Source organism: Malaclemys terrapin, chromosome 4, assembly GCF_027887155.1.
Source record: "Malaclemys terrapin pileata isolate rMalTer1 chromosome 4, rMalTer1.hap1, whole genome shotgun sequence".
Taxonomy (NCBI): domain Eukaryota; kingdom Metazoa; phylum Chordata; order Testudines; family Emydidae; genus Malaclemys; species Malaclemys terrapin.
Window position 1 is genome coordinate 39309011 of NC_071508.1, and position 26777 is coordinate 39335787.

The 26777-nt window shown below is 47.7% G+C and overlaps 1 protein-coding gene across 1 annotated transcript in view; it reads right to left on the reverse strand.

Annotated features, from left to right (window-relative positions):
• Positions 1 to 18335, reverse strand: part of DRD4 (dopamine receptor D4) — a 33551-nt gene extending 15216 nt beyond the window's left edge. The window contains exon 1 of the mRNA XM_054028577.1: positions 17602 to 18335. Within this exon, the coding sequence (XP_053884552.1) occupies positions 17602 to 17850 (249 nt within the window). The 5' untranslated portion in view covers positions 17851 to 18335. The remainder of the gene's footprint in view (positions 1 to 17601) is intronic.
• Between the last annotated feature and the right edge of the window lie 8442 nt (positions 18336 to 26777).

Here is a 26777-nt window from a genome sequence, read left to right on the forward strand (position 1 = left end):
GGAGCCCTCTGGCACGGCGGGGGGCTCAGAGCTGAGCCCCCCCCCCCATCTTCCTCCCTCCTTTGCCAGCCCTTCTTTGCCCGCCCGCCCGGTGCCCAGGTGCTGGAGCTGACTCACTAGCTCCAGGATCCAGGTGCCGCCACCACCACCCCCTCCCTCCCTCCAGGCTTGCGCTGCCATGCAGCTGCAAGCCTGGGAGGGAGGAGGAATGCCACGTGGTTGGGGAAGAGGCGGGGCCAAGGCGGGGATTTGGGGAGGGAGCCAATGGGGGAAGGAGGGGGCAGAGCCGAGGTGGAGGGGGGGCGCGAGAGTCCCTCCAGGAGGGCAAAATTTCTTGTTTGTTCAGTGTCCCAACCAAATATGGGATGGGACGCAGGACAAAGAAGCAAATATCGGGACAGTCCCGATAAAATCGGGACGTCTGGTCACCCAATTTCAGGTGAGGATGTGGGCAGGGCCGGAGGTGGAGAAGACTGGATGCAAGGCGGCAAGCAGGCTCAAAGGGAACTGAGACTTGGAATCACTTTGGCTTTCTGGGGTGGCAGAGCTTCATGCTTTCCCTTGCTCAGGGCTGAAAGTACACACTCAGTCTTGCCCGTTGTTTGCTATAGAGGGGGTCTTTCGCACCAGGGAATCCTTCCCAGCACAGTAATAGGCTATCTCGGAGCCAGACTGGCACGTATGCCAATTGCTGTATATACTCTGTATATCTGAACAAAATTCTGCTCCTTCCCAACCCTTCTCCCCCTCTCTTTGTCCATCCTTCAGTGAAATCTCAAGGCTGATTCTGCAACATTGCAGGTCATTTACAAGATGTGTGTCCCAGACCATGGACAGGGGTCGGAAGGAGAAACTGGGCTGTTTTTTGGTAAAGCACAAACATCTTCAGTCATGGAGGGGGTAGGCAAGGGGCCATCCAAGTAAATACTTTTTGTAAAAATGTCCTTAAAATATATATATATATATTATATAAAAATATATACACTAGTATCTAATGGACCAATGCACCTTGCACCCTGGCCTCCACTGCATGTGACAGAAGCTCGAGGGGAATTACAATTTATATCATGAAAATCTTGCTCCAGAGTGAGCACCCACCTTCCCCGAGTCAGATTTTGCCACTTTTACTGATGCTTAGTCGTCCCTTTCTCTGGGGTCAAACTGTGGTTTAACCACAAGCCCTGTATAACTGGCAGCATAGTTCTGCTGCCCCAGGAGCAAACCAGCAACCAAATTATGATTTGTGACAGTAATGCTCTGGTTCCCCCATTCTCCAGACAGATGCCCCCGATCTTGGTGAGTGCCACTATAAATACAAACAATGGGAACTAAACTTTGAATCCCTTCATCTCTGAGCTGAGCTTTGATGTGTGAAAGTCTAAACCCTATGCTCATGCACCATCCTTTTCAACAGAAGCAACGACATTAATACCATATCCCTTCGAGTCCCCCAGAATAGGAAGGGACAAAGTTTAAAAGAGAGGCAGGGAAATCCCCAGTTTGAAGCTGCTTGCTGTCACTGGGCAAGTCTCATTCAGGCAACCCAGTAAGCCTCAGACCAAAGAAATACTACATTGCCATTTCTCAGATCTTCCTGCAAAGTTAAAGAGATGCTGATGCCCCATGGAAAACAATCAACAAACATCTGCTGTAAAACTTCGATTTTATTAACTCAGTTTAAGGAATTGTTTAATCCAAAATGCCTCCATCCCAAGTTCTGACAACTTTCCTTCCCTTGCTCTAGTTAGAAGGATGATCCATGAAGTTAGGTTTAAGATTTTGCACACGTAAGAACCCTGCTCTCTTTAGAAGTGATAGGTTTCAAAGTCTAGTTCCCATCAGAGCTTTGATTTTATTAACATTGTAGGTGTCCCCTGAGTTCTTTGCAAACTCAAGGTTCTACTGTATTCAGAATCCTTCCCAAACACATACTTTACAAGGGAAGGGAGCTGCACGAGGATTAATAGCAACCAGTTGTGATGTCAGTGCAAGGTTGTGATTTCTGCTGAGTAGGACCAGATGGACTCCAGGGAAATGGTTATTTTTGTGCAAACACCCTGACCAGAACCTTGGAGCCAGATCAAGGTTCAGATCAGACTTAACATTTTGAACCTCTCTCTAGAACTGGCCAAATACAAACACCTTGTGGTGTTGGAAAGTGTTTTGATTCAGTTCTCAACGTCAAACCCTCAAGTATTGCCACATTCAGGTCCTGGGGGGGGGGGGGGGGGGGAGTGGGTCTGACTATTAGAAAAATAGGAAGTTTGGATCTGAGGGCCAAGATTTTCAAAAGTCCCTGTGAGTTTTGGGCACCTCATTTTTGGGATGCCCAGCTTTAGAGGGACCTGAATCTCAAAGGGCAGGTGCTCAGCACTTTCTGAAAATCAGACCCCTTTAAGGCACCTCAAGTTGGGGACCCAAAATCGCTAGTCACTTCTGAAAGGTCTCAGCCTGGGGTTTTAGTTCCTCTCTAGTCTCCAACAGAGAAGGAGAGAGAAAATATGAAGGAGAATCACTTCGAAATAGAAAAAGTCTGTTTTCCATGTGGTATTAGCAGCATTTAAGGATGACTTGTTGCCATGCAGCATGACCCTCTGGCTGCATTAGCTAAGGCACCCAACTGCCTCTTGGATACTTGACTGACTTGGAATTAATAGACAGAACTGGCTTCACTAGGTCATGTGATGAATTGCTACCTAATTACAGTAGATTGCAGGAGATTAGCCTGTCAAGGTACACAGTGTAAAGCTTTAAAGATCTTATATGGCTTAGGCTTCCCTTAAATAGTGCTCAAAGGCAACTTAGTTTCCACCCAGTTTTATTTTCTGCTTTTTAACGGGGAAAAGTGTTCTGTTTTTTCCATGGGAAACGTTGGCAGAATTTCTGCCAAAGCTGGATATCTTTCTAGTGAACATTCTCTTCACGCAGAGCAGATAATGGAACTCAATGTAGAAGTGGGTTCCCCCAGCCGCCACCTCCCCCCCCCCCCAAATACCATACAGTAGGTCTTACAAAATTCTCTAGGTATGGTTTGCACAGCTCTTGCAAGAGTTGCATCAATAACCAGCCTGCTGAAGGCTCATGAGACGCCAGGCTAATTAACTAGTCTATTAAACTAGTCCCTATTCAAAGAGCTTTAGTTGTCTTAACATCACTTCTTAGAAGATGGACAGCCATAAGTCTGTGTTTGGCAGAGGTGATGCACACTGCAGGATTCATTTTGACAGACAGTCTGGAGTATTGGAAGGCACATAAAACTAGATGCTTCAAGGCATAAGTCAATCTCTAGTTGACTGGGGTTAGGAAGAAGCTTTATTTATGGGCAGGGTCTTCCATAATGATCCAGTATGGGGTTTCTCGCACCTTTTTTTCCAGGGAGGTTTTAGAGCCTGTGCTATAAAGGAGACCAGACTAGATGATCACAGTGGTCCCCTCTGGCCTTAAGACTCAAATTATGACTATATCAAAACTTCCTCTGAAGCATCTGGTGCTGACCACAGTCAGAAACAAGACACTGGACTAGATGGACCACAGGTCTAATCCAATCTGGCAACTCCTATCAGAACACCAGCTGCTGTTGTATCATGTGCAGCCACCCCAAGATCCTACAACAAATCATGAGACAGGAAAACAACTCAGATTACCTTGATCTCTTGGATCCGAGACTCCTCTCTGAAGAGAGCCGGATTGATCTCTGTGAATGTGCCTTCTCATGAACAAACATGAACCCTAATTTCAGGAGCAATCCCACACTGGCTAGCCAATGAGAAGCAGCAACGCTAATGAAATGGGGGTGGGGGGAGAGAATGAAGGTACTTGTGTCAGCCCCAGGGCTGAGACGCTTTACTCTGCCTTGCCAGGTGGGAGGCCCAGGCTGGACTCCTGGTGGCTTGCTTGCTGGGCTAACAGAAGAAGTAAAGGAGGGGGAGGAGGAGGAAATAAAGGGCTAGATTCACAGAGGGATTAAGTGCCCAACTGCCACTTTAGGTGTCTAAGTCAAAATTTAGATCCTCAGAACCCCCACTCAGCTGCTGCCTAGCCCTAGAGGTGCCTACATTTCTGCCAGAGGGTGTTCACAAAGCTGCCCAAATCCTGACGCCACCCAACACAGCTCAGCATCGAAGTCCCGGTGGGATCCTCCCAGTAGGCATTTCCTCACCCAACTCGTCCGCACGGCCTGATCTGGCAGGAGCCTGAGGTGGTGATGCTGCCCCCCTTATCCCTTTATCCCAATGATTCTATCCCTTACCCAGGGCAAAGGAGAGACAGATGTAAGTTCCCACTCTGCGTGACTGGGAGCAGGGACTTGAACTCCCATTTCTCGGGTGAGTGCTGTAACCACCGGGCTATAGGATATTCTGGGGTGGGTCTTTCTCAATCTCTCCTGTTGAAGCTGTTCCACTTTATATAGACACAATTAAATAGTCATTGAAGCAGGAACTGGAATCTGGGTGTCCTAGGTGAGTGCCCCAACCACTGGGCTATAGAGTCACTCACTCTCTCTGGCCCATCATTGTTTGCAAGAAAGGGATGACCTGGCTTAGTCACCTAACTCACGGGGAGGGTTCATGACTGTGAATCTAACATGGAGGGATATGACCCCCTTCAAGCCTGCACTTAGGCACCTAACTCCCTTGGAGAGGAGGGGCGTAGGCCACACACCTCACCATGGCATTTCCTCCTGACTAGCTTAGGTGGCTCCCCACTCAGCATGCTAGTTTTTCTGACTCCCATTCTTAGGCGCGTAACGCATAGGCAGCCTGGGTGCTTAGCTCAGGGCTACAGATTTGCCACTTGGCAGGGCACCTAAACGTCAGGCATGGCAATGCTGAGTCTAAGTCCCCTTCGTGGCCCTAACCCAAGATGTCCTGCACTACATAACAGTGGCCCCTCTGGATGAATAAGGAGCAGCACTGACGGATTCTGAAAGGAGCTGCCTCTAGTCCTCTTTGACTAGCAATATGGTGACTGCAGTAAGTCGCGTTGAGAGAGAGAGAGAGACTGACATCCTCACAGCCTAAAGGACCATTGCAAAAGTTACACCAGTAAAATGATTTATACACGATCCTTGTGAAGGTGTAATTTACAGGATCTGAGATTCTAAGAATTTCCGGTTTACATGCCAGATGCACTGGGGCACCCACTGCTGGAGCTCACTCATTGACTAACCCGAACAAACTGTTCACTTTAGAAGACAGATATTTTGCACTGCACATCAGAAGACATTCTCTTTCCTCAGAAAAGTATCAACCAGAACCAGCCTCTTACAGGACTGAAGGAAGAGCAAGTTGGCTGGAAGAAACAAGGACCACCAGCAATATGCCCAAGGTGCTCTCTCATGTCTAATCTTTGCAGCCAAGTTTTTTTTTTTTTTTTTTTTTAAGTGACTAGTTAATCTTCAGCTGTCCAACTTGAGACACCTTGAAGGGGCTTGACTTTCAGAAGGCGAGGGCTCAACACTTTCTGAATAATCAGGCCCCTTTAAGTTGTCTCAGGTTGGGGACTCAAACTGAGGCACCCCAAATATAGTCACTTCTAAAATCTAGGCTTTGGACTACAATCACTAGTCTTCACCACCACCTCAGAACCATTCTGGCTCCAGATTATAAATATCCTTATAATTCTAGGGATGAATGAATTTGTTTGCCCTATTAAGACTGCATTATTCCGATAGAATCTTTAAGTGTTATCAGTGAAAGAATACAGGTCTCCAAACAGCCATGGAAATACTGGAGGGAAGTGCTCTCATTTTTCATCTAGGACTTCAGGAGAAAAGTTCTCTAATATGTGAACAAACGCACATGACACACATACCAAGCAAGATGCTCTTTTATACCATACAGAAACCCACAGTATGTAACCCCAGTCTAAAGGAATAGGTAATAAATGGTTGAGAAGTACTTTGTCCCAAGTATCACCCCAAAGACCCAGAAATGCATTGGCTCCAAAACTGATGACCTGTAGTCGGAGCATGTTAAGTTTAGCAGATCCGCTGAAAATCTTCTCCTTTCCTCCTTAATCAATTACAAAGAGCTAAGAGACAAAGTAATTTACGTAACCAAGCCACACAAATCTGCTTGCCGGTACCATTTCCTGGTTCAGATCTGTCTCAAAGCGTGGTCGCTCAGCGTGGATTAAGAAAAACTATCACAGGGTGCGTGATACGTTACACTGGTACAGCATGCGTCCAGTCCTGCTCCTGCCCCAGGCACTGGGTAAAGCTCCCATTCATTTCAGCTGAAGGTTGGGCAGACCCGAGATGTCACATCCCCATCCCTCAGAGGAAATGCAGAAGCCCCTCCATTTGCGCTTTGGGGAGTCAGGTGTTTAGAGATCAAAGCTGGGTAGGGTGCAGATGAAGCAGGGGTACAAGAGATTCTTTGCAGCCTCACCCAGACTTTATTGGGTAAGAAACTCTGAGCCTATCAATATTATGGGAAGCCCCCCCCCCATCCTGCCCCCAAAGCTTTGCAGCTCTGGGCTCTTAACTGCTACCCTGCCTCCAGCGGAACAGTGTCCCACACTGACTGTGTCGCCAGCCCTCCAGAGGTGCAGACACCTACGCCTTGTCCCCCCCACCCCCAGCGATGGGCAGTGTGGCTCCCTCTGAAGTATCTTTGGGATCCCTGGGGACACTCCACACTCTCCCCATGGCCTTACTTCCAGCCAGCTGTTTGGGGGTTGTCACCCCAGCAGGAGGAGGACACTGTGTGGTTCTTTCCCCAGGACCTCACCCCCAGCTTTTACTGAGGTGCAGTTCCTGGTGAAGCCATGGGAGATAGATCTGGGTGAGGACTGCAGATTTGGGCCCTAGGTACATATGCAAGGAAAGTCATTTGAAAGGCAAAGCAACCCCTTCCATGTATAAAACGGTCGCTCATAGGTTGACCACGACTGGCTAACTTGCTTTTAAACATCTCTTCCATTGCCTACACCAGTAGCTAAGTGGGGTTTAAAAATGTGTTCACTGAAGCGTGTTCGTGACCATATTTTGCCATAAAACTCCCAGAGCATGTAGCCCCAGGTGTGTGTACCCATGTTCAAGATGTATGCATGTACAGTACACATATGTAACATACAGTTCCCATGTATGAGATAGTTATATACATATGATCAACTGCATTTGTCCTGCACAACTCTGACACTTCTCCAGCACTCTGCCCGCTAATCCACCTCTGCCTGACAGAATTAACCTGACATAGAAATGAGTCCCTTCCACCCCTAAGACTACTGGTCTGAGGTGTCTGACGGACAGGCAATAATCTAAGATCCACTATCTCATGAGCCATTAGGGTGAGAAATGAATGCTTTATCCCACTGGGGAGCTGGCATTTCCCGCTCCTGTCCATCAGGATAAGGCTTCTAGCCCTGGTCAGTTGCAAGATATCAAACCTTGTGTCACAACATTAGGATTTATAGAAAACTTACTCTAGAAGCGTCTCCACTCAGTTAGTTACAGAGTGTTGTTCTCTCTTGCAAAGCTCTCAAGAGTTGACTCATGGTGCTAAGGCAGGTAAATCCGACAGGAAAAGTAGAGTATGCGGGGTGGGGATTCAAAAAGCTTAAAAACAACAACAACAACAACCACCCCCCTCCAATGTCTAAAATAATTCTTTTCTGAAACAACGTGAGACAGATACAAGTGGTGGAATGAAGGTTTTATTGGCAGAGCTTTACAACAACCTGTAGAACTCTTACAAGGAGAAGGATAGTTGTGTGATTAAGGGACTGGACTGAGCCTATGGGATCTAGGTACAATTGACCATTCTGCCAATGGGAGCTGCGGGGGCTGGTGCCTACAGGCGAGGGCAGCATGCGGAGACCCTTCCCTCCCAGGAGCTGCTGCCGGACATGCCGTCCACTTCCAGGAGTGGCGCAGGGCCAGGGCCTGCCTTAGCCCTACCGCGCCGCTGGACTGTTAGCAGCCGATCTCCCGGTTTGGCTGCAGGAGGGTTGGCAACCCTATGATTGACTGGTTGATGGTGGAGCCTCTGACAGTGGATCTTAGTCTCAGTGATCTACCAGTTGGTGACCACTGCCTTACATGCTATTGTTACTGTGGCTCACAGCCCTGACACTAACAGCCAGCTTTACAAGCATGCAGGTCACACCCTGGCTTCCACCGCCCAGTTACTTTTTACAGGATGACCCCAATACCCTCCCAGTTCTGACCTTCCCCCAAACCATCTGTCCTGTAGTGTACAGCCCTCTCCTGGATCAGTCACAGAAAGAACCTTCTTCATTGTTCCTTTAAAGAGACAATACTCTGCAGCTCATTAATTTAACTGCAGCTGGACCAAACACAACACTGTATTGTTTTATAATAGAAAGAAAATAAGTTTATTAAACAAAGAGCCATAGGTTTAAGTGATACCAAGTATAAGATAGAACTACTCAAGACAGTTAAGTCCAAAGCAGACTGCGAAGAGCTACAAAGGGATCTCACAAAACTGGGTTACTGGGCAACAAAATGGCAGATGAAATTCTATGTTGATAAATGCAAAGTAATGCACATTGGAAAACATAATCCTAACTATACATATAAAACGATGGGGTCTAAACTAGCTGTTACCACTCAAGAAAGATCTTGGCGCCATTGTGGATAGTTCACTGAAAACATCTATTCAGTGTGCAGTGGCAGTCAAAAAAGCAAACAATGTTGGGAATCATTAAGAAAAGGATAGATAAGAAGACAGAAAATATCGTATTGCCTCTATATAAATCCATGGAATGCCCACATCTTGAATACTGTGTGCAGATGTGGTCGCCCCATCTCAAAAAAGATATATTGGAATGGGAAAAGGTTCAGAAAAGGGTGACAAAAATGATTAGGGGTATGGAACAGCTTCCGTATGAGGAGAGATTAATAAGAATGGGACTTTTCAGCTTAGAAAAGAGATGACTAAGGGAGGGGGATATGACAGAGGTCTATAAAATCATGACTGGTGTGGAGAAAGTAAGTAAGGAAATGTTATTTATGCCTTTTCATAATACAAGAACTAGGGGTCACCAAATTAATGGGTGCTCATCCCGCTGCTGGTCTGGGGTTCCATAATTCAAGCCAGCAGCGGGCTGAGCGGGGCCGGCAGCTGGGAGCCCGACTGGCAGCAGCGTGCCACTAAAAATCAGCCCGCGTGCTACAGGTTGTCGACCCCTAATCTATAAAGTCCTTTATGGGTTTACCATACATACATCATGCAAGAATATTAATGATCAGTGAGTTTGTAGTTTTCCAACGATATATTACATGCCATCTTTTGGGTAAATATCATGACAACAGTGTGTTAGGTTTAGTGAGTATGTCAGGCCTTACAAGAGTTGCTGACACAGAATAGTGAACCACCAATGGACCTCTGTGTCACATGGCCTCTCGACATTACTGAAAAAACACCACATTTCGCCAACTATGAATAATGCAGTCATCCCAAACTCCTGGCCATAAAACCTTTACCGCTCACCACCGTTACATCAATCTTTTCTTTTCTCAGTTATTATAAAGAGCACAGGTAGGAAAGCTAGGCAACCTTAACATTATAAGACCCCATCTTCAGTGTTTCTAACTCGGCTAGACAAACTATTTGAGCTGATTTTTTTATATATATTTCTGCTAAAATGGTTAAGCTATTTCTCAGAACAAGGTTATTTCCCCTAAACTTGTTCTAAGAAACAGCTTTACTGTAACTAGCAACAGAGGGTCCTGTGGCACCTTTAAGACTAACAGAAGTATTGGGAGCATAAGCTTTCGTGGGTAAGAACCTCACTTCTTCAGATGCAAGTCCAAAGTCTTCCATGGCACTCACTGGCAGCTCACTAAGGAGGAGTTTCACATCAACAGCATTTGGATTGTCACTTAGTCTTTATAGATATCAGTTTTGTTTGTGGTATGATATAGGTAGCAAAGTGTAAAATTCAAGAAATGATGAATACACCTTCATTTAAACGCACAATTTAAAAGTAGTACTTTCCATTCTTTATACACCTCCCCTTCCCCCCCCCAGGGGTCTTGGATCAGCATTCCCGTCGCACTCCCCCAGGGCCGGCGCAAGGAAGTTTTGCACCCTAGGCAAAACTTCCACCTTGCGCCCCCCCCCCCCCCCCCGCAGCCCTGCAGCAGCTCCCCGCCCCCCCACCCTGAGGCACGCCCCCCCCGCGGCAGCTCCCCCCCCACCCTGAGGCGCCCGCCTCCCCCCTCCCCGGAGCCGTGTGGCAGCTCCCCACCGCAGCTCGCCTCTGCTCCTCCTCCTCCCCGAGCATGCTGCCCCTGCTCTAATTCTCCTCCCCTCACAGGCTTGCGGCGCCAAACAGCTGATTGGCGCCGCAAGCCTGGGAGGCGGGAGAAGTGGAGCGGCCGCTGCGCTGGGAGAGGGAGTCTGAGCCGCACATGTCAGTGCGCCGCCAGCAGTCCAGCCCAGGAACGCTGTAAAAAAAAAATTGGGGGGCACCACTCTTTGGTGCCCCCAAATCTTGGCGCCCTAGGCAACCGCCTAGTTTGCCTTAATGGTAGCACCGGCCCTGCACTCCCCGTCAGTACTCAGCCTGAGCCGAGGAAGTTAATGATCCACCCAGCGGACCAAATACAGTGATGAATCCTGGTCACACGCTGCCTGAGGCACGTTGTGCATACGCTAAGTAGCACACACACCCTGCCTTATGTCAGGGGCTCCATGTGTCCCCCCCCATTTTCTGCTCCCCCATACTAGGGTTCCCCATTCAACCCCTACCCCATGCCAGGTATGTGTGTCTCCTTTTTCTCCCCCTTCCAAAGTACCTTTCTACCCACCCCCAGATTAAAAGGGAAGGACTAACAGCTGGTGCCCTCTCTCTTCCTGGGTTCGCTCAGTCACATAGCTGCAACCGGCCCAACCACTCCCACAATCTCCTGGTCAGGCTCTTACCCAGGGAATGGTCTCCCCAAGCTGCACACACTGACCCTGCTCTCTCTGGAGCAGCTGGGTCTCAACAAACCCAAAATCCATCTGCATCCTCCATCTCACCAAGCCAACAGGCTAAGACTTGGGGATGCCCTGCCTTGTTTCTCCTGGGGCTCTGCCCAAGACCACACCCACCTGACCTCATCCCTGTGATTTCACCTAGAAATGCTTCATGAGGTGGTTCCCATGGCAATGGCTGGTGGGCTCATCACAGCAACTGGTGCAATTATGCTAAAAAAGAGTGAAAATGGCTTTTCCAGTTCTCATCAAAATCAATAGGCTTCAGTGCTTCATTCCCTGAAACTCTGGGATTGATCAGATGTGGTTCGCAAAAGTTATCGTGTTAAAGACAAACGGAGACATGCCATCAAATTGAGCATAGGGACTAACTTCACTCAGTCAATATGTGCAACATCCTTAATCCTCTCTTGAGGACTAGAGTTTTAGTTGTAATAAAGAAAGTTGTGTTTGAGATACAGAAACACAGCCTATGTCAACAACCTCAACTAGCTCTTTTGATTTATTGTTGTTGTTGTAACAGCCAGAAGCCTCAACTGAGTTTAGGGCCCCGTTGTGCTAGGCACTAAACAGGCACATCGCGAGAGAATTCCTGCTTTAAATATATCACAGAGGTGGGAGAAAGGAAGAATTACGGGAGTCACAGATGAAACCCACTGAAGACAACGGCAAAACTCCCACTGACTTAGTCGGACCAGGATTTCACCCCCAGTTGTGTCTAAATCTTTTAGTCAGCGCTGTAAACCTCAACCACATTATCCACAGAACCACTAATGCCTCTAAAAATCTGAAATAAGAGGTTCCTGCATTTCAACAAGAAACTGCAAGTTGCTCAGGCCTGTCCTGTTGAGGGTGGGGAATCCACACTGATTTATTTAGATAAAAGGGAGATTTGTGTTTCTGCTCCCACCGAACAAAAGGCATAAAACCTCTCAGGAGGGCTGTCTCAGCTAACCACTGATGATTCACTCATCGCTGCATGGGATGGAGGCACGATCTAAATTCAAACTATTGCATGCTGGTGTCACCACACATCAAATACCAATAGAATTTACACTGGAGGCAAGAGAAAGCTACTGAATTTTAAAAACAGATAGATAGTGATAATTGCTTCACACTCCACCGCCTCATCTCTCTGACCTGCAGCAGTGTCTGCTCACCTTTCCTTCCCTAAGTGACATGTGAAACAAAGAAAGACCATGAGAGCATTAGTTTCTATGGCAAGTGAGGTATCTGAGCTGAAAGATTCAGATCCAATTTTTAATCTCCACTCCAAAGTGTGGGATTCTTAGATTTGATGTTTTCCTCACTACACAAAACCTACTCAGCCAAAACTTGAACTGTTACTCCTGGATTTACATCAGTGTAACACCACTGATTTCAATGGGTTACTGCCATGATTTACTCCAGCATATAACTAAGCATAACTTGGCCCACTTTGGTGGGGCAGTTTGAATTGACCTGGACTGAAACAGAGGGGGGCGGGGAAATCAAGCACTGAAAATCAAGCACCCCATATTCATTCTCACACCATCCCCCATGTAACTGTAACCCAGCAAGATAATGTAAGAAACAAACCTCTAGATGCACGGATGTCTGGCTGTGATAATATAACATAGACGAGCCCTATTAAATTGACCCAGTTTAATGAAAGTTGTCTTTTTAAACTGGTGCAAATTTGCATGTAGACAAGGCCATATTCTGAATGTGAGACAACATGATCACTAATTTAGAGCAGGGGTCTGGGAGGCAGAAGACTTGGGGTCACCTCTTGAACAAGTAGTAGTGGGGACTTTTCAAAAGCCCCTTTGAGCACTCAGACAACAAAGTAAACTTTGAAAACAGAATGTGGGTGAAGGTTTTTCTTGGAAAACCTGCTCCCACTAGTGTGTGCCCTAGCTGTCCAAGTACTTCCAGCCCAGCCAAAGAGATTCTAAAAACCTTGCTGCTCTATGATGCTCTGCTGTTTCAGTTCTGCTGCTGTTCTCCCTATATCTAGATGTTACACACTCATCCCAAAAAGTCACTTAACATACTTCAGCAATGAGACACCTGTAGCCTGCTGGAACAGTCTGGTGTTCGCACCGGCACATGAATTGCTAGAAAAGCCTCTGAAATTAGACTGGATGTGTGGATAGGAAAAGGGTGGTCACTGATTTTTTAATGTAATATTAAAACAAACAGTTTTCCCATGCTGCTTTCAAATGCTGTAGGAATGCAGCAAGAGACAGATAAGGGACACTTCTAACAAACTCCAACCTGATTTTAAATGGTGATATTGATTTGAGGATGGTCAGCACCCATGAAGCATCAACATTTTCAAAAGCTTGCGGAAGCACAACTAGTTACTGGGGTCCCCATCGAGGGGCTCACATGGGAGCTGGGGAATTTTCAAAACGGGTATTTGGCTTCACCCAAGTTGTCAGTGTCCAGCACTCATGGGATTTTCAAGTGCATCCAACGCAAGGAAATTCCCCCGGTACTCTAGGCTGAATGGAAATGCCTTCTAGATTCACAGACATATGTAAACTAGCACATTGTACATGCTAATGAGGCCTAGATCTATAGTGTAAGAGCCAAGCTATTTTCAGGCAACTTTGGTGGGGGTTCAGTGCACAGCATCTGGGGCTGGCACAGGTAATGGGGAAGACTACAGAGAGGATGAGGGAGCCAGAGAAATCCCAGCTCCAGAAACTGAGACCACAATTATAGAAGTGACACACATACCCCCTGAGAATGAGCTGGTAGGTGCTCACAGACCCACTCACCAACATGAAGCTCAGGGTTCAGGCTGTAAATTGAGTGAACAAAGGAGGTGACAATGGCAGAGCATACAAGTAAAGGCATGATTCTGTAGGGATAACAAGTGGGGTTCCGCAGGGGTCTGTGTTAGGACTGGCTCTGTTCAATATCTTCATCAACGACTTAGATATTGGCATAGAAAGTACGCTTATTAAGTTTGCAGATGATACCAAACTGGGAGGGATTGCAACTGCTTAAATAAATAAATAAATTAATGGAGATATCCTATCTCCTAGAACTGAAAGGGACCTTGAAAGGTCATCGAGTCCAGCCCCCTGCCTTCACTAGCAGGACCAAGTACTGATTTTGGCCCAGATCCCTAAGTGGCCCCCTCAAGGATTGAACTCACAACCCTGGGTTTAGCAGGCCAATGCTCAAACCACAAAAGGTTCTGGACAAATTGGGGGAAAGGTCTGAGGTAAATAGGATGAAGTTTAACAAAGACAAATGCAAAGTGATCCACTTAGGAAGGAAAAAAGTGATCACACATACAGAATGGGAAGAGACTGTCTAGGAAGGAGTACGGCAGAAAGGGATCTAGGGGTTATAGTGGACCACAAGCTAAATATGAGTCAACAGTGTGATGCTGTTGCAAAAAAAGCAAACATGATTCTGGGATGCATTAACAGGTGTGTTGTGAGCAAGACACGAGAAGTCATTCTTCCGCTCTACTCTGCGCTGGTTAGGCCTCAACTGGAGTATTGTGTCCAGTTCTGGGCACCGCATTTCAAGAAAGATGTGGAGAAATTGGAGAGGGTCCAGAGAAGAGCAACAAGAATGATTAAAGGTCTTGAGAACATGACCTATGAAGGAAGGCTGAAAGAATTGGGTTTGTTTAGTTTGGAAAAGAGAAGACTGAGAGGGGACATGATAGCAGTTTTCAGGTATCTAAAAGGGTGTCATAAGGAGGAGGGAGAAAACGTGTTCACCTTAGCCTCTAAGGATAGAACAAGAAGCAATGGGCTTAAACTGCAGCAAGGGAGGTTTAGGTTGGACATTAGGAAAAAGTTCCTAACTGTCAGGGTGGTTAAACACTGGAATAAATTGCCTAGGGAGGTTGTGGAATCTCCGTCTCTGGAGATATTTAAGAGTAGGTTGGATAAATGTCTATTAGGGATGGTCTAGACAGTATTTGGTCCTGCCATGAGGGCAGGGGAGTGTACTCGATGACCTCTCAAGGTCCCTTCCAGTCCTAGAATCTATGGGTATCCAACCATCACAGCTGTCAACACAAGGTTTGCATTACATACAGCCATGCTATTCAAGGAATAGGTGTATTTCCTAGAGGCTGCATTGTGTCAGTCGTCCATCCGCACTCCCTCCTGCCCCCCAAACACACACATTGCACTTCATTATGCCATCTACAATGCCCAGTACAGAAAGGAAGCTCTCTGCAGCATACAGTTCCTGCTGTAGTTGGTGTTGGGCTCCGCCAATCCACAAGGAAACTCGTGCTCATGTAACCCTGTGGGTCATAGTAGTTAGGAAGTCATCTATGCACTTGCACACACACAAGCGGCAAACTGGCAGGTGCAAGCAGTATCTCTAATGGTCCTTTGCAAAGACACTGTGGCAAGATGGTGGAGTGCTACAGGCCCAAATTTTTAGTTGTATTTAGGAGCTGCTCCATTCAGCATTGCAAGACCTAACCTAGACAACGAAGTCCCATTTTCAAAAGTGACTTAAGCACTCAGGAACCTAAACCTCATTGAAAGTCAATGGGACTTAGGGTCCTAAATCAGTTTTGAAATGGCACTTAAAAGGCTAAATCACTTAGGCCCAGATTTTTAAAGGTATTTAGTCATTGCTGTGCTCAGCATTACAACACATAGGATCTAGACTCCTAAATCAGTTATCAGCTGTCATTAGAATTTAGGCTCCTAAATGCCTAAATCCCTTTTGAAGATTAGATTTAGGTTCCTAAATCAGTTAGGCATTGCAACAATGAGTGAAGCAATGCCTAGATACCTTTAACAATCTGATCTGCAGTGACGCTGTCTGGGAAGCAGAGCACGGGGCTCTTCTAGGTGAGTGTCACGAGCTCACACTGGTGCTGGATGGCTTTGCAGCTGAGCTTGCACTTCTGAATGACCCTTGCCTCAGGAAGATCAGAGAAAGTGCTCAGCGTTCCATGGACGTTGCAAGGAAGATAAGGGCACCCCGAACTCTGAGCTTCCTGCCTCCTTTCCCTGATTTTCCTCGTGATATACGACAGATCCAGCATGGTCAGGTGCTGGATGGCAGTGTCTCCTTGCCTGCAACCTCCAGTTTTCCCAACACCCTCAATGTCTGTCCCAACCTGTCCAGCTCTCCTAACCCCCACTTTAACCCTTCTCCTCCAGCCCCATGCTAATCCTATAATCCCTCAGTAAAGCCTCTGTGTCTCTCACTCGTGTGTGCGCATGTGGGAGCACAAAAGTGTTCTCACACCGTGTGCTGTGTCCTCAGGGATTTCAGACAACTCGGGGGGGGGGGGGGGGGAGGACGCGGCTGCTTGATCACTTTAACCTGGGCTTCCTGGCCTTACTCATGTCTCCAAGCCCTGCTGGGCCTTCCAGCAATTCTCTCTGGGCTGCCCTCCCCCACAACATGCACCCTCAGAGCAAAAAACTGCTGCCTCTCAAACGATTTGGGCACATCCAAACACTAGCTTGAGTGCCCGAGCATTGACTTTTATGGGCTGTGGGAGTCTTTCCATTGCCTTTAGGGTGACCAGACAGCAAATGTGAAAAATCGGGATGGGGGTGGGGGTAATAGGAGCCTATATAAGAAAAAGACCCAAAAACTGGGACTGTCCCTATAAAATCAGGACATTTAGTCACCCTAATTGACTTTGATGAGCTTTACTGCAGGATAACTATTTCTATTCACACCTGCAAGGCAAAAACATCCCAGCTCTATAGCTTATCTTTCTTGCGTATGCTACAAGGAAGCTTAGGAAAATAAGGGCTCTTTTTAATCATAACAGTTCTGTTGAGATAACGTAATAGTATCAGGCATGTGCTGTATCAGAGTTTCTAATTAACACAGGCCTGACATTCAGTCTGTTCCACATTTGCTACCCTTCATTCTCAAGCCCCACACAGAGCAGAAAAGTTACTCTCTGAAAGTATTTTTGGCTGGGCTACCACTAGGCGATTTCTCCTACAGACACGGATGTCAAACATTCCGCAAAACCAGCCACCACTCATGCAACCAAAATAATAATCGTCCATCCAAATATCTACAGCCAGATCCTCACTCCAGTTGCTGAGAAATTTCATATCCATGCGCCTGACCTTGCATTTCAGCGGGGCAGAATGGACACATCTTGAAAGAGGCTCAGGAAATGGTGTTTTCCTTTTGATTTGGAACCCTAAACAAATAAACACGACCCTAGGGGCAAAACAATCCCTAACCCCAGCCTGGTGGAACTAGCCCTGGAGGCTATGTCTGCACTGCACATCAGGCCTGGGCTCTGACTCAGGTTTGATCCCAACCCCCCCCCCCCCCACACACACACACACACACACACATACATATCAAGCTGACTTGAGACAGCAAGCACTCAGGCCCCAGCTTCTAGGGGGATCATTCCAAATTCCAGCTGTGACTGGGGTCCAAGCCCTGTCATTTTGCAGTGTGGACGTAGCTCAAGCCGCAGAGCCCAGTCAGAAGAGCTGCGAGGCTCAGTCTGGCCGCACTAGCAGGGCTGGGAGAGGGGATGCAGCAGTTACAAACCCAGGGACCCAGTGGAGGCGCAAGGTGGCTGGGAACGGGAAGCACCCAGGGGGCACAAGCCAGGGTGCCCGGGCTCTGTGCCGCGCAGAGGTCCCCGGCGGGCAGCCGGCTGGAGGAGGCTCTGACTCACCTCGGAGTAGACGTAGAGGGGCAGGACGAGCAGGGCCAGCAGCAGGTCGGCCACGGCCAGGCTGACGATGAAGTAGTTGGTGGTGGTCTTGAGGGCGCGCTCGGAGCAGACGCTCAGGCAGACCAGCAGGTTCCCGCCCAGGACGCAGAGGATGAGCGAGACGCCGAAGATCAAGGCGGCGAAGTTGTAGCCGGGCGCCGCTCCCGGCGCGGTGGCGTTGCCCAGCTCCCCGCTGCCGTTGCCCGGCATGACAGCCCGCCCGTCCCGGGGCACCCCCCCGCCGCAGCCGCCGGGCCAAGGAGCAGCTCCGGCCGGGAGAGGCTCATGGGGTCCCCCCAGCCCGCGGAGCTGCGTGCGGGGTCTGTGCACCGGCGGGGCTCACGGCGCCCGGCTGCAGGCAAATCAGCCCGGCCCCTTCCTCCGGTCCCCGGGCTAAGGCGGCGGCAGCAGCCCGGCGCGACGCCTCCTCCCCGCAGAGTTCCCGCGCCCGGAGAAGTCCCTGCCCCGCAGACGCAACTTTTCCCTCCCCGCGCTGCCGGCAGCGGCCCCGGCCGCACGCGAGTGAGCCTGGAAGGCGGAGCTGCCCGCGTGTCTCCCCCCGCCAGCTGATTGCAGAGGTGGGGCGCGGCCGCCGGCTCCCAGGCGCGCTCCAAGCCGGGCAGGGGGCTGCACCCCGTGACCCCAGCCAGCGCCCCCGGGAGCGGCGGAGGGGGCCACGGCAGGTGCCAGGGCTACAGGAGCCGCTGAGCGCTGCTGGCTGATGGAAAGGGCTGGGGCGGCAGCTCCTGCTGGAGCAGCGAGGGTGGCCGCCAGCCACGTGGGCCGATGGGCGGACGAGCCCTCGGGAGGAGAGGGGGCGTTGTACAGCTTCATCCCACAGTAAATCCCCTTCTCCTGCAGCTAGCTCGCTGCTACCTGCCCTGTGTCAGTCCCAGGAGTCCCCTGTGCCGCGACCTGGGGCTCTTCCCTTTCCCCATGGGGGAGCCAGAGTTGCCTCGGGGGGCAGCAGCTCCGCGGCGAGAGTCCCCCGCCCCCCCCCCCCCCGGACAAGTGTTCCCACGGGGACACACACGGTGACTGTAACAAAGCTGCGGCAAAACCCTCCAGCTCTTTCCGAGATCTTCATCCGTGCTCCACGGCATCGTATCCCCACATCTCCCGAGGCAGTAACGGGGCTAGCGCAAGCACACTTGGGGTCCGCTTTACCCACCACATTCACACAAACGGAACGAAACACTGATCACTCATTCGATTGAGTGAAAATCCATTTATATTGTCTCAGTCCTACTCCGGGGCAAAACTCCTCCTGCAGCCAAGGGGAGCCCTATGTAGTAAAGTGGCCTGAGAATTATTCTATTGTTAATTTCTACCTAAATTACCTTTTTCCCTAACCTTCCATCTATCCTAAGGTATTTATATAGCTCCAGTTCCCATAAAATCCAGACTCATTACACTTTTTAACCACGCAGACAAAATATCATGCCAGCGTTTTACTTCCACACTGCTGTTATTTTTATTGTTATTATGTTGTTACTTAGCTGTACTTTTCTGGGTATCGCTATTAGCACCTCTGTATTCATTACTCATTAATTCCTAGGCCAAGAAAGTCTAGTGTCAAAATATATCATTGTCTCCTTTGTGGATGGTTGAATAATGAAACAAGACAATATTTGTATTTAAACTGAAAAATGCCAATGAAAAACAAATGCAAAGAAATTATAGAGGAGATTTGCACAACTGGTGAACAGTTAGTGTGATACCTCTTTAAGCGGCATGAAACTTGCTCATTACACTCTGAAGGAGGCTATAACAGAGGAAACTGAATAGCCTCATTACATGAGATGTTGTGATTATTGTTCATTACCACACTATGTCAGTACTTACGCCCCCAATTCAACAAGCTGTTCTGTGTAGGGAAACTCCTATTCCCGATAGAGCAGGCTGCAGGATCAGGGCTACAGACATCACTGCAATAGGCTTTTACACTTCCCTCTGCCTCCGTTTCCCCAGTTTGAAAGAGGGGATCATAAGAACAGCCATATTGGTCCACCTAGCCCAGTCTCCTGTCTTCTGACAGTGGCCAATACCAGATACTTCAGAGGAGATAAACAGATTAAAGTTACCTTCCTGGGAGGAAGTGCTTTGAGCTCTCCAGACAAAGAGTGCTGTCCAAGAGCTATGGTGAGTCAGGAAAAAGCCCAAAGAGCTCACTGAGAGCCAGATCCAGAGCTGGGGGCTGTGGGTTTAGCTCCATTGAAATGAACGGAGCTGAACCTATTTACACCAGCTGAGGATCAGGCCCTTTATAATCAGGGAATTCTCTACACTGTGGCATGGTCTACAGGTTCTCTTGGCAGGAGTCTGAGAGAACCACGTTATGCAGGAATGGCTAAATTACAAGAGAAGCCATCGTGAACAAGACAACCTCGGCCTCCCATCATGCGTATTGCATATGCGGGGCCACTTTAAGGCAATCTGTGGCCCTAGACTCTCCATGACATGAGGAACCCCCTGGCTCCATCTCTGTGTGCCCCCCCCCACACTCTTTGCAGTGGTGGTGGGGGATCCTCTCCTCCCAGAGAGGCAGGGGCAATAGAATGAGGCCTGGCTTCCCCCGCAGCAGCAGTAGGGATCTCCTTTCTTTTAGAGCGGCACAGAGGCTACCCAGTACTCAACCCACCAGTTCTGCTTTAGTGGGTGGGCTGGGCCTGCTGCTTTCTCCTCCAGCATCCTCCTCTATGAGGGTGGTGTTAGCCAGGGCCTCAGAGTAGTAAGTCTTCAATTTAATGCCCCACTGAGATGCATTGGGCAGTTTGCGCTTTTCAGAGCTATTGGTTTGGGCTGCCAGCAGACTCAGGCAGATGTCACTGCACCAGTTACACCTGAGTCACTTTTCAAGCTTTTCTTCAGAGTCATGTTAAAAAACAAAAACAGGCTGAGATTATGTGACATAATCCCATGACTCTGGGAGCCGAGAGGGCCATAGTGCCTCTGGCTGGGTGGCTGTATATCCCTCAGATTTTACCCCCAAAAATCTGACACCTCCTGTAGAATGCAGCATTTTCTATTGGTACAAGTTTTTCATATTTTTTGGCTTCTGCAGCCAGGCAACATAGGACCATGAGGCCAACTAGGCAGGCCTTGGAGGGAGAGTGCAGTGATAACCAAAAATATGGTTCAAGCTTGATAGAGATTCTCTGTAAGTCCGGATTTTTAAAGCCTGGTATCTCACACTCTCCCAGGGATAGATGCACAAGCCTCATGCCACTAGAAAGTGGAGATTCCCAGCTCCTATTTCTAGCCATGATAGTTCAGGAGATATAGGACATGAAGGGCTCAATCCAAAGTCCTTTGAAGTCAATGGGAGCCTTTTCCGTTCACTTCCCTGGGCCTTGTCAGAACCTGAATCTGTGACTGGTCCAGGTCTGAATGATGGACATCCCATAGTTCAGACTAGTGAAATCTAGGGGAATGGTGGCGTGTGAGCATTCTACATGGGGGGGGACACACATTAGTGGCAGTTTTTTGGGGCGGCGGCGGCATGTGTGTGTGTTAAATAGTGGCTGCTCAATGCTGCTCACAGATTTTATATTAAATATTTATGTTGCTGGATGTGAGACTGGTGGAACAGAAACTCTTGTTAAAAGAAACACTGCTAAGTGCATAGCATGAAAAAGCCAAATTATGCAGTTATCCTCCACATTAAGTCCATCAGCAGTCAGTGCTTTAAGATGAGATATTCTGAAATTCTCTTTCATCAAGTTGTCCAGGCCTTGACACTTTCTGAACACGTGAGGTTTCAAAGATGGGGTTATTTCTGTTGAAGGCTGGGCTCCTGGCTGCTCAGATGTCCCAGTAATGACACTTGATTTGTTTCATAACCTTTCCAGCCAGAAGGGACTGTTAGATCCTCCTCTGACCTCTGGTGTGCCGTAAGCTATTACTGTACCTTTAACCCAGCTACCCGTATTGTGAGCCCAATGACTTTAGTTAGACTAAAGCATTTCAATCCTGAGGAGATTAAATGTATGATTTCTAAATCTTGTCTGAAGGTTTCTTTGATGATGATGATGATGATGATGATAATTATTGTTACTGTGTATTTAGGAGCTACTGAATGAAAATCCACACCAAAAAGAGTTCTGTCATAATCTTGGTTGGTATTTTACTCTTTTGAGTATAGGATGGATGGGGAAGCTAGAGTGTGTTCTTCATCCACCCATCCATCTATTCTTTACCTATCCTTAGAAAGTGCTTCAATCTCCATGGATGAAAGACACTGTGTAAATGCAAAGTAATTACCCTATTGCACTGGGTACGCACTTCTTCCATCAACTGACTTGGAATAAGAACAGTCCTGTCTTCCCTAACATTTGAGCTACACATGGCTAATGTAAGCCTTAAAATTTACCTCTTTTGCGATGCCTACAAAACCATTTACAGCGAATAGGTAGCTGATGTGCTGTGACCACTGTTTATCACATCGATCAGTCAATGCATTGTTAATGTGTCCTCCCCCTTCCCTCCTGTCTGTTCACTTTATGCACCTGTTGTCTCTTGACAAACACTTAGGACTAGCTTGTGCGCCCCTTCCTTCCCATTGGTGAGCCGCTACATAAGTAGTTCCATTGACTTTAATGGGACTGTGGTGTGAGTGACTGCTCACCAAGATGACTAATGGGTTCATAAGCTGGCCCTTCAATTGTAGGTACTGTGGGGCAGGAACCAGCTGTTCATTCTGTGTGCATGCAGCGCCTAGCCCCATGGGGCCTCTAGGCACTTCCACAATACAAGGACATAATAGCAACAACAGTGAAATGCATAACCTTGTCATGCTTCTGTGAGTTATATATAAAAAGATGACAACCATCTGACCCTCTGCAATATCTGGTGCTCAGCATGCGTTAAGAGGCTCTCCGGAGAAAGAAGCATTTGTCTTCTTGTCTTAAAATATGAAAGACCTTTCTTCGGATCAGTAACAGGCTGAATTCCTTTGACATTTAGAGTGGCTGCCCTAAAATAATGACAAGCTATTAGTATTCCAATGCCCAAACTACTAGATGGTGACCTTTGTCCTAAGGATGTCCCCCCAGGGACTCAGAATGGTCCCCATTTGAGTGATGGAATCTGGGGCCCTGTCATCTGTTGTGTTTTTTTTCTCAAGGAAGCCAAGGAGTGTTCTGTACTGAGACAGTTTGAGGGGATCAGGAAGTTTAAGTGATGATAGTGCATGTTTACAAGCTCCCAGGGGAAGTGTCCTGAAGCGGTCAGAGGTTTTGAACACACCTTTCTGCTTTGATATACCTCTTGCAAAAGGATTTAAGTTTCCATTAGGCTGTGACCTGGCAGGATGGCTCAGGGAAAAGAGATTCTGGTGAGGGCACATATCGCTGCCTCTCTTAACAGGAGCAATGTTCACACTGCTGATGGCGACATGTACTGTACAGCAGAGTCTCCCTAAGCCTGGAATCAGACCCTACCTCTACCTCAGTTTCCCCATTCTTGTGTAAGGCAGCAGGCAACTCCCCAGCCAGCTGCATCAATGAAGCTTCCACCAGTAATGGTATTTCCTCCCCATTTACCAGAGATATGTGTGCGGTTCAAAAAGCAGACACATCATTATCAGCCAAAACAGGGAAACCAGGCCTGGTCCCTCCTAAGGCCTCTGCAGCTCCCTACACAGCAGATATTCTGAGCCAGGCCTTTCCTTTAGCACACGTGGCAAGGCCCTTTCCCTGATCCAGGGTCTCCTGCAGCTCTCCCTTCAACTGAGCTGCTTTTTGGCCATTTTTCTCACCCACAGGAGGCTGGTTAGTCAAGGCCATGCCCAACTATCTGAAAGGGATTACCACACCCTGTGAAAGGCTGGTTCGGGGGCTACCCATACTCCCCTTTCTCCATATCACACTTCAGTAGGTCACAGTGTGCCCTAGGGACCCAGAGGCCAGGATGTCTGTATGTGCCAGGGCAGGATGCCAGCTCCCCCCCGCAATGTGAGACCATCCACTTCCCTTCCTTGTTCACGTGCTTGAGGTCAGAACTTCAAGCCAGTGCAAATCAGCACAGTTCTACTGAAGGCAACAGAACTTTGTTGATTTCCACCAGCTGAGGATTTGACCCCAAGCCCATACAGAGAGAGGCAAACCCACCCAGAAAATCAATTTACCATATAATGAAACCCCGAAGGCCCAAAAGACACAGGCTTCTTCCTCAGCTAGGAGAAAACTAGTTTAGGTTCAAGTGGGGAAGGAGACTAAAGACCCACAATGTATATGATTGTGATTTGTGTGATGTGAATGTCTGTCCACAAGAGCAGGATTGAAATTACCACAATTCATTCCCCTTAGGCCACCAAGCAGCCAACAGATGATAACTTTCAGTCTCTTCCCACCTGTGCTCAATTCGAATCAGTAACCTCATTGTGAAAAGGCTCTACACCTCCCATCAATATCACTTCCTATCTTTGACATCATTAATGATTAGAGTTCAAAGGAGCACTGAGACCTTGCTTGGCAGATTCATCATTACAGACTCCTAAGAGCAGGGGTAGTCAATAGGCAGACTGTGGGCCAAATCCAGACAACCAGACACTTTTGAACAGACCTTGAAATCTTTTTATTGAATTATTATTCTTGTTATTTTTATTATTTTCTCTGGAGTCTGGATCTTCACTATACCTTGACCAAGAAATTTGAACCTTGACAAAAAGTAATTGACTACCCCTGCCTAAGAGAAATGGCTGGGAGTGCACAAAGTATTCTGCAACAGACTCTTAAAAGTCAACATTGTCAAATAGGGTGAAATTTACTTCTGTGCATTGGGCCAGCACAAGACCTGTGCCTTCAACATAAATCTTAAGAAGGGCATAAGTGGTGCATATGTCTTCTGCTAACCCTCTGCACAGGGATGAATTTCATCCAAGGTACTCGGGGACAAAAAATAAAGGGGGGGGGGGTTTCCAGGATGGATACATTTAAATCAAAGTGATTTAAATCATTGATTTTAATCAGCTTCAGTGTAGACACTGCCTGCACCAATGAAAGAGGTTCTTGGGCTGTCAGTGCCCGGGGGGGAGGGGAGAAGAGGGCAGCTGTGAGCCCCGTGTGGGGCTGAGATTGTCAGCCCCAGGGCTGCCAGGCTTCAGCTGTCAGTGCCCCACAATGCCCCACTTCAGTCAGTGGAAGCGCTCCTGGTGGGATGTGCACCGCTGACAGAAGGAGCAAGTGTGGACATGAATCACCGCTTTCATTAGTGCGGTGGCTGTACATTGACTTAAATTGACAATTTTTTAGTGTAGACAAGCCCTCAGGTGCAAACCCTCACTTGGAGTTAGGGACCTACACTGTTTTAGCAGGAAACTCAGGGTGGGGGAACCTCCCTTATAATGCCCGGAGGTTAGTGTACTCATCTGGTGAGACCTCATTTGGAGTACTGTGTGCAGTTCTGGTCTCCCATGTTTAAAAAAGATGAACTCAAACTGGAACGGGTGCAGAGAAGGGCCACTAGGATGATCAGAGGAATGGAAAACCTGTCGTACGAAAGGAGACTAGAGGAGCTTGGGTTGTTTAGTCTGACAAAGCGAAGGATGAGGGGGGATATGATTGCTATCTTTAAATATATTAGAGGGATTAATACAAGGGAGGGAGAAGAATTATTCCAGCTTAGTACTAACGTGGATACAAGAACGAATGGATATAAACTGGCCGTGGGGAAGTTCAGACTTGAAATTAGACGAAGGTTTCTGACCGTCAGAGGGGTGAAATATTGGAACGGCCTACCGAGGGAAACGGTGGGGGCGACGGACCTGTCTGGTTTTAAGATTAAGTTAGATAAGTTTATGGAGGGAATGGTTTAATGGTAAAACATAGTAGTCAAGGAAAGCCAAGCAATGGTAGGTAAATAGTATAATGGCTAACAGGGGTCGGGCTGGAGACTCTTGCCTATATGCTCGGGGTCTTACTGGTCGCCATATTTGGGGTCGGGAAGGAATTTTCCTCCAGGGCAGATTGGCTGAGCCTCTGGAGGTTTTTCGCCTTCCTCCGCAGCATGGGGCAGGGATCTCTAGCAGGAGGGTCTCTGCCGATTGAAGTCACTAAAAACAGGATTGGGGACTTCAACAGCAGAGTCCAGGGAAGGGGTAGGGACGGTTTTATGGCCTGCAGCATGCAGGGGGTCAGACCAGATGATCATAATGGTCCCTTCTGACCTTAAAGTCTATGAGTCTATGAATCTGGGATGTGGGAGACTGCTGGTTCAAGTCCCGTGTCCAGCTGCGGGGGAGGGAGGATTTGTACAGGGGATCTCTCCCAGCTCTCAGGTAAGTGCTTTAACCACTGGGCTCTGGGATATTCTGACTTTGAGCACCTTCAGTCTCTCCTGTTGAAGCTGTTCCACTGTGAATAAATAATGAAAAATCATTGGGGCAGAGAGAGAGAGAGAAAGAGAGCAATGCAAAAAAGCAAACAACTTTGTAGCCAGGTGGGTAGAGCCCTTAGCTTGGAGTGGATGGAACCAGGATCCAGCCCCCCTGCTGCTCCAATGACTTTTTAAAATTATTTGCCCACAAAAGTGGCAGTTAGGCCCCTAAATCCCTTTGTGACTCTATCCCCTATGCTGGATTTTAATCATAGACTGGACGAGGAAAACAAGTTTTCGTACTTTTTCAACTCCCAATTGGGTTCTTAACTTTGAATGAATGAGTCATTATACTGAACTGTCAAATAAACTGAAATGAAGAAAATATTCTCTCTCTACCTGCAGAAGGGGTTCCTGCTGTGAAAAGCTGGTTTAGCACTTCAGCAATCTCTGGCTCCAGGTACTTAGCTAGTGACTTCCACCGGTTCAGTGGGGTGACTTTCTTTAAAACTTGGCAGCAAATATATACTGCTTAATATTATTTTTTCTTTAAATTATTTTAATAGATTGTAATCAATGTAGGTCTTAACGTAAGTTGTCAATTTCAAATTTAATTTTAAATAGGGTTTTCTAAAAAATCAACCTGTATATAATTTAAATAAAAAAATCAGCTTTTTTAAAAAAACACCAACTTTTATCCCCCGATGGATTCAGATTCTCTAATTTCAGACTCTCTAAATTAGACAATGTGGAAGTAGAATATGTTGGGGTAGTATAACTATATAGAAGTCTAGCCTGCTATGTTTAACAAGCAATGCAGC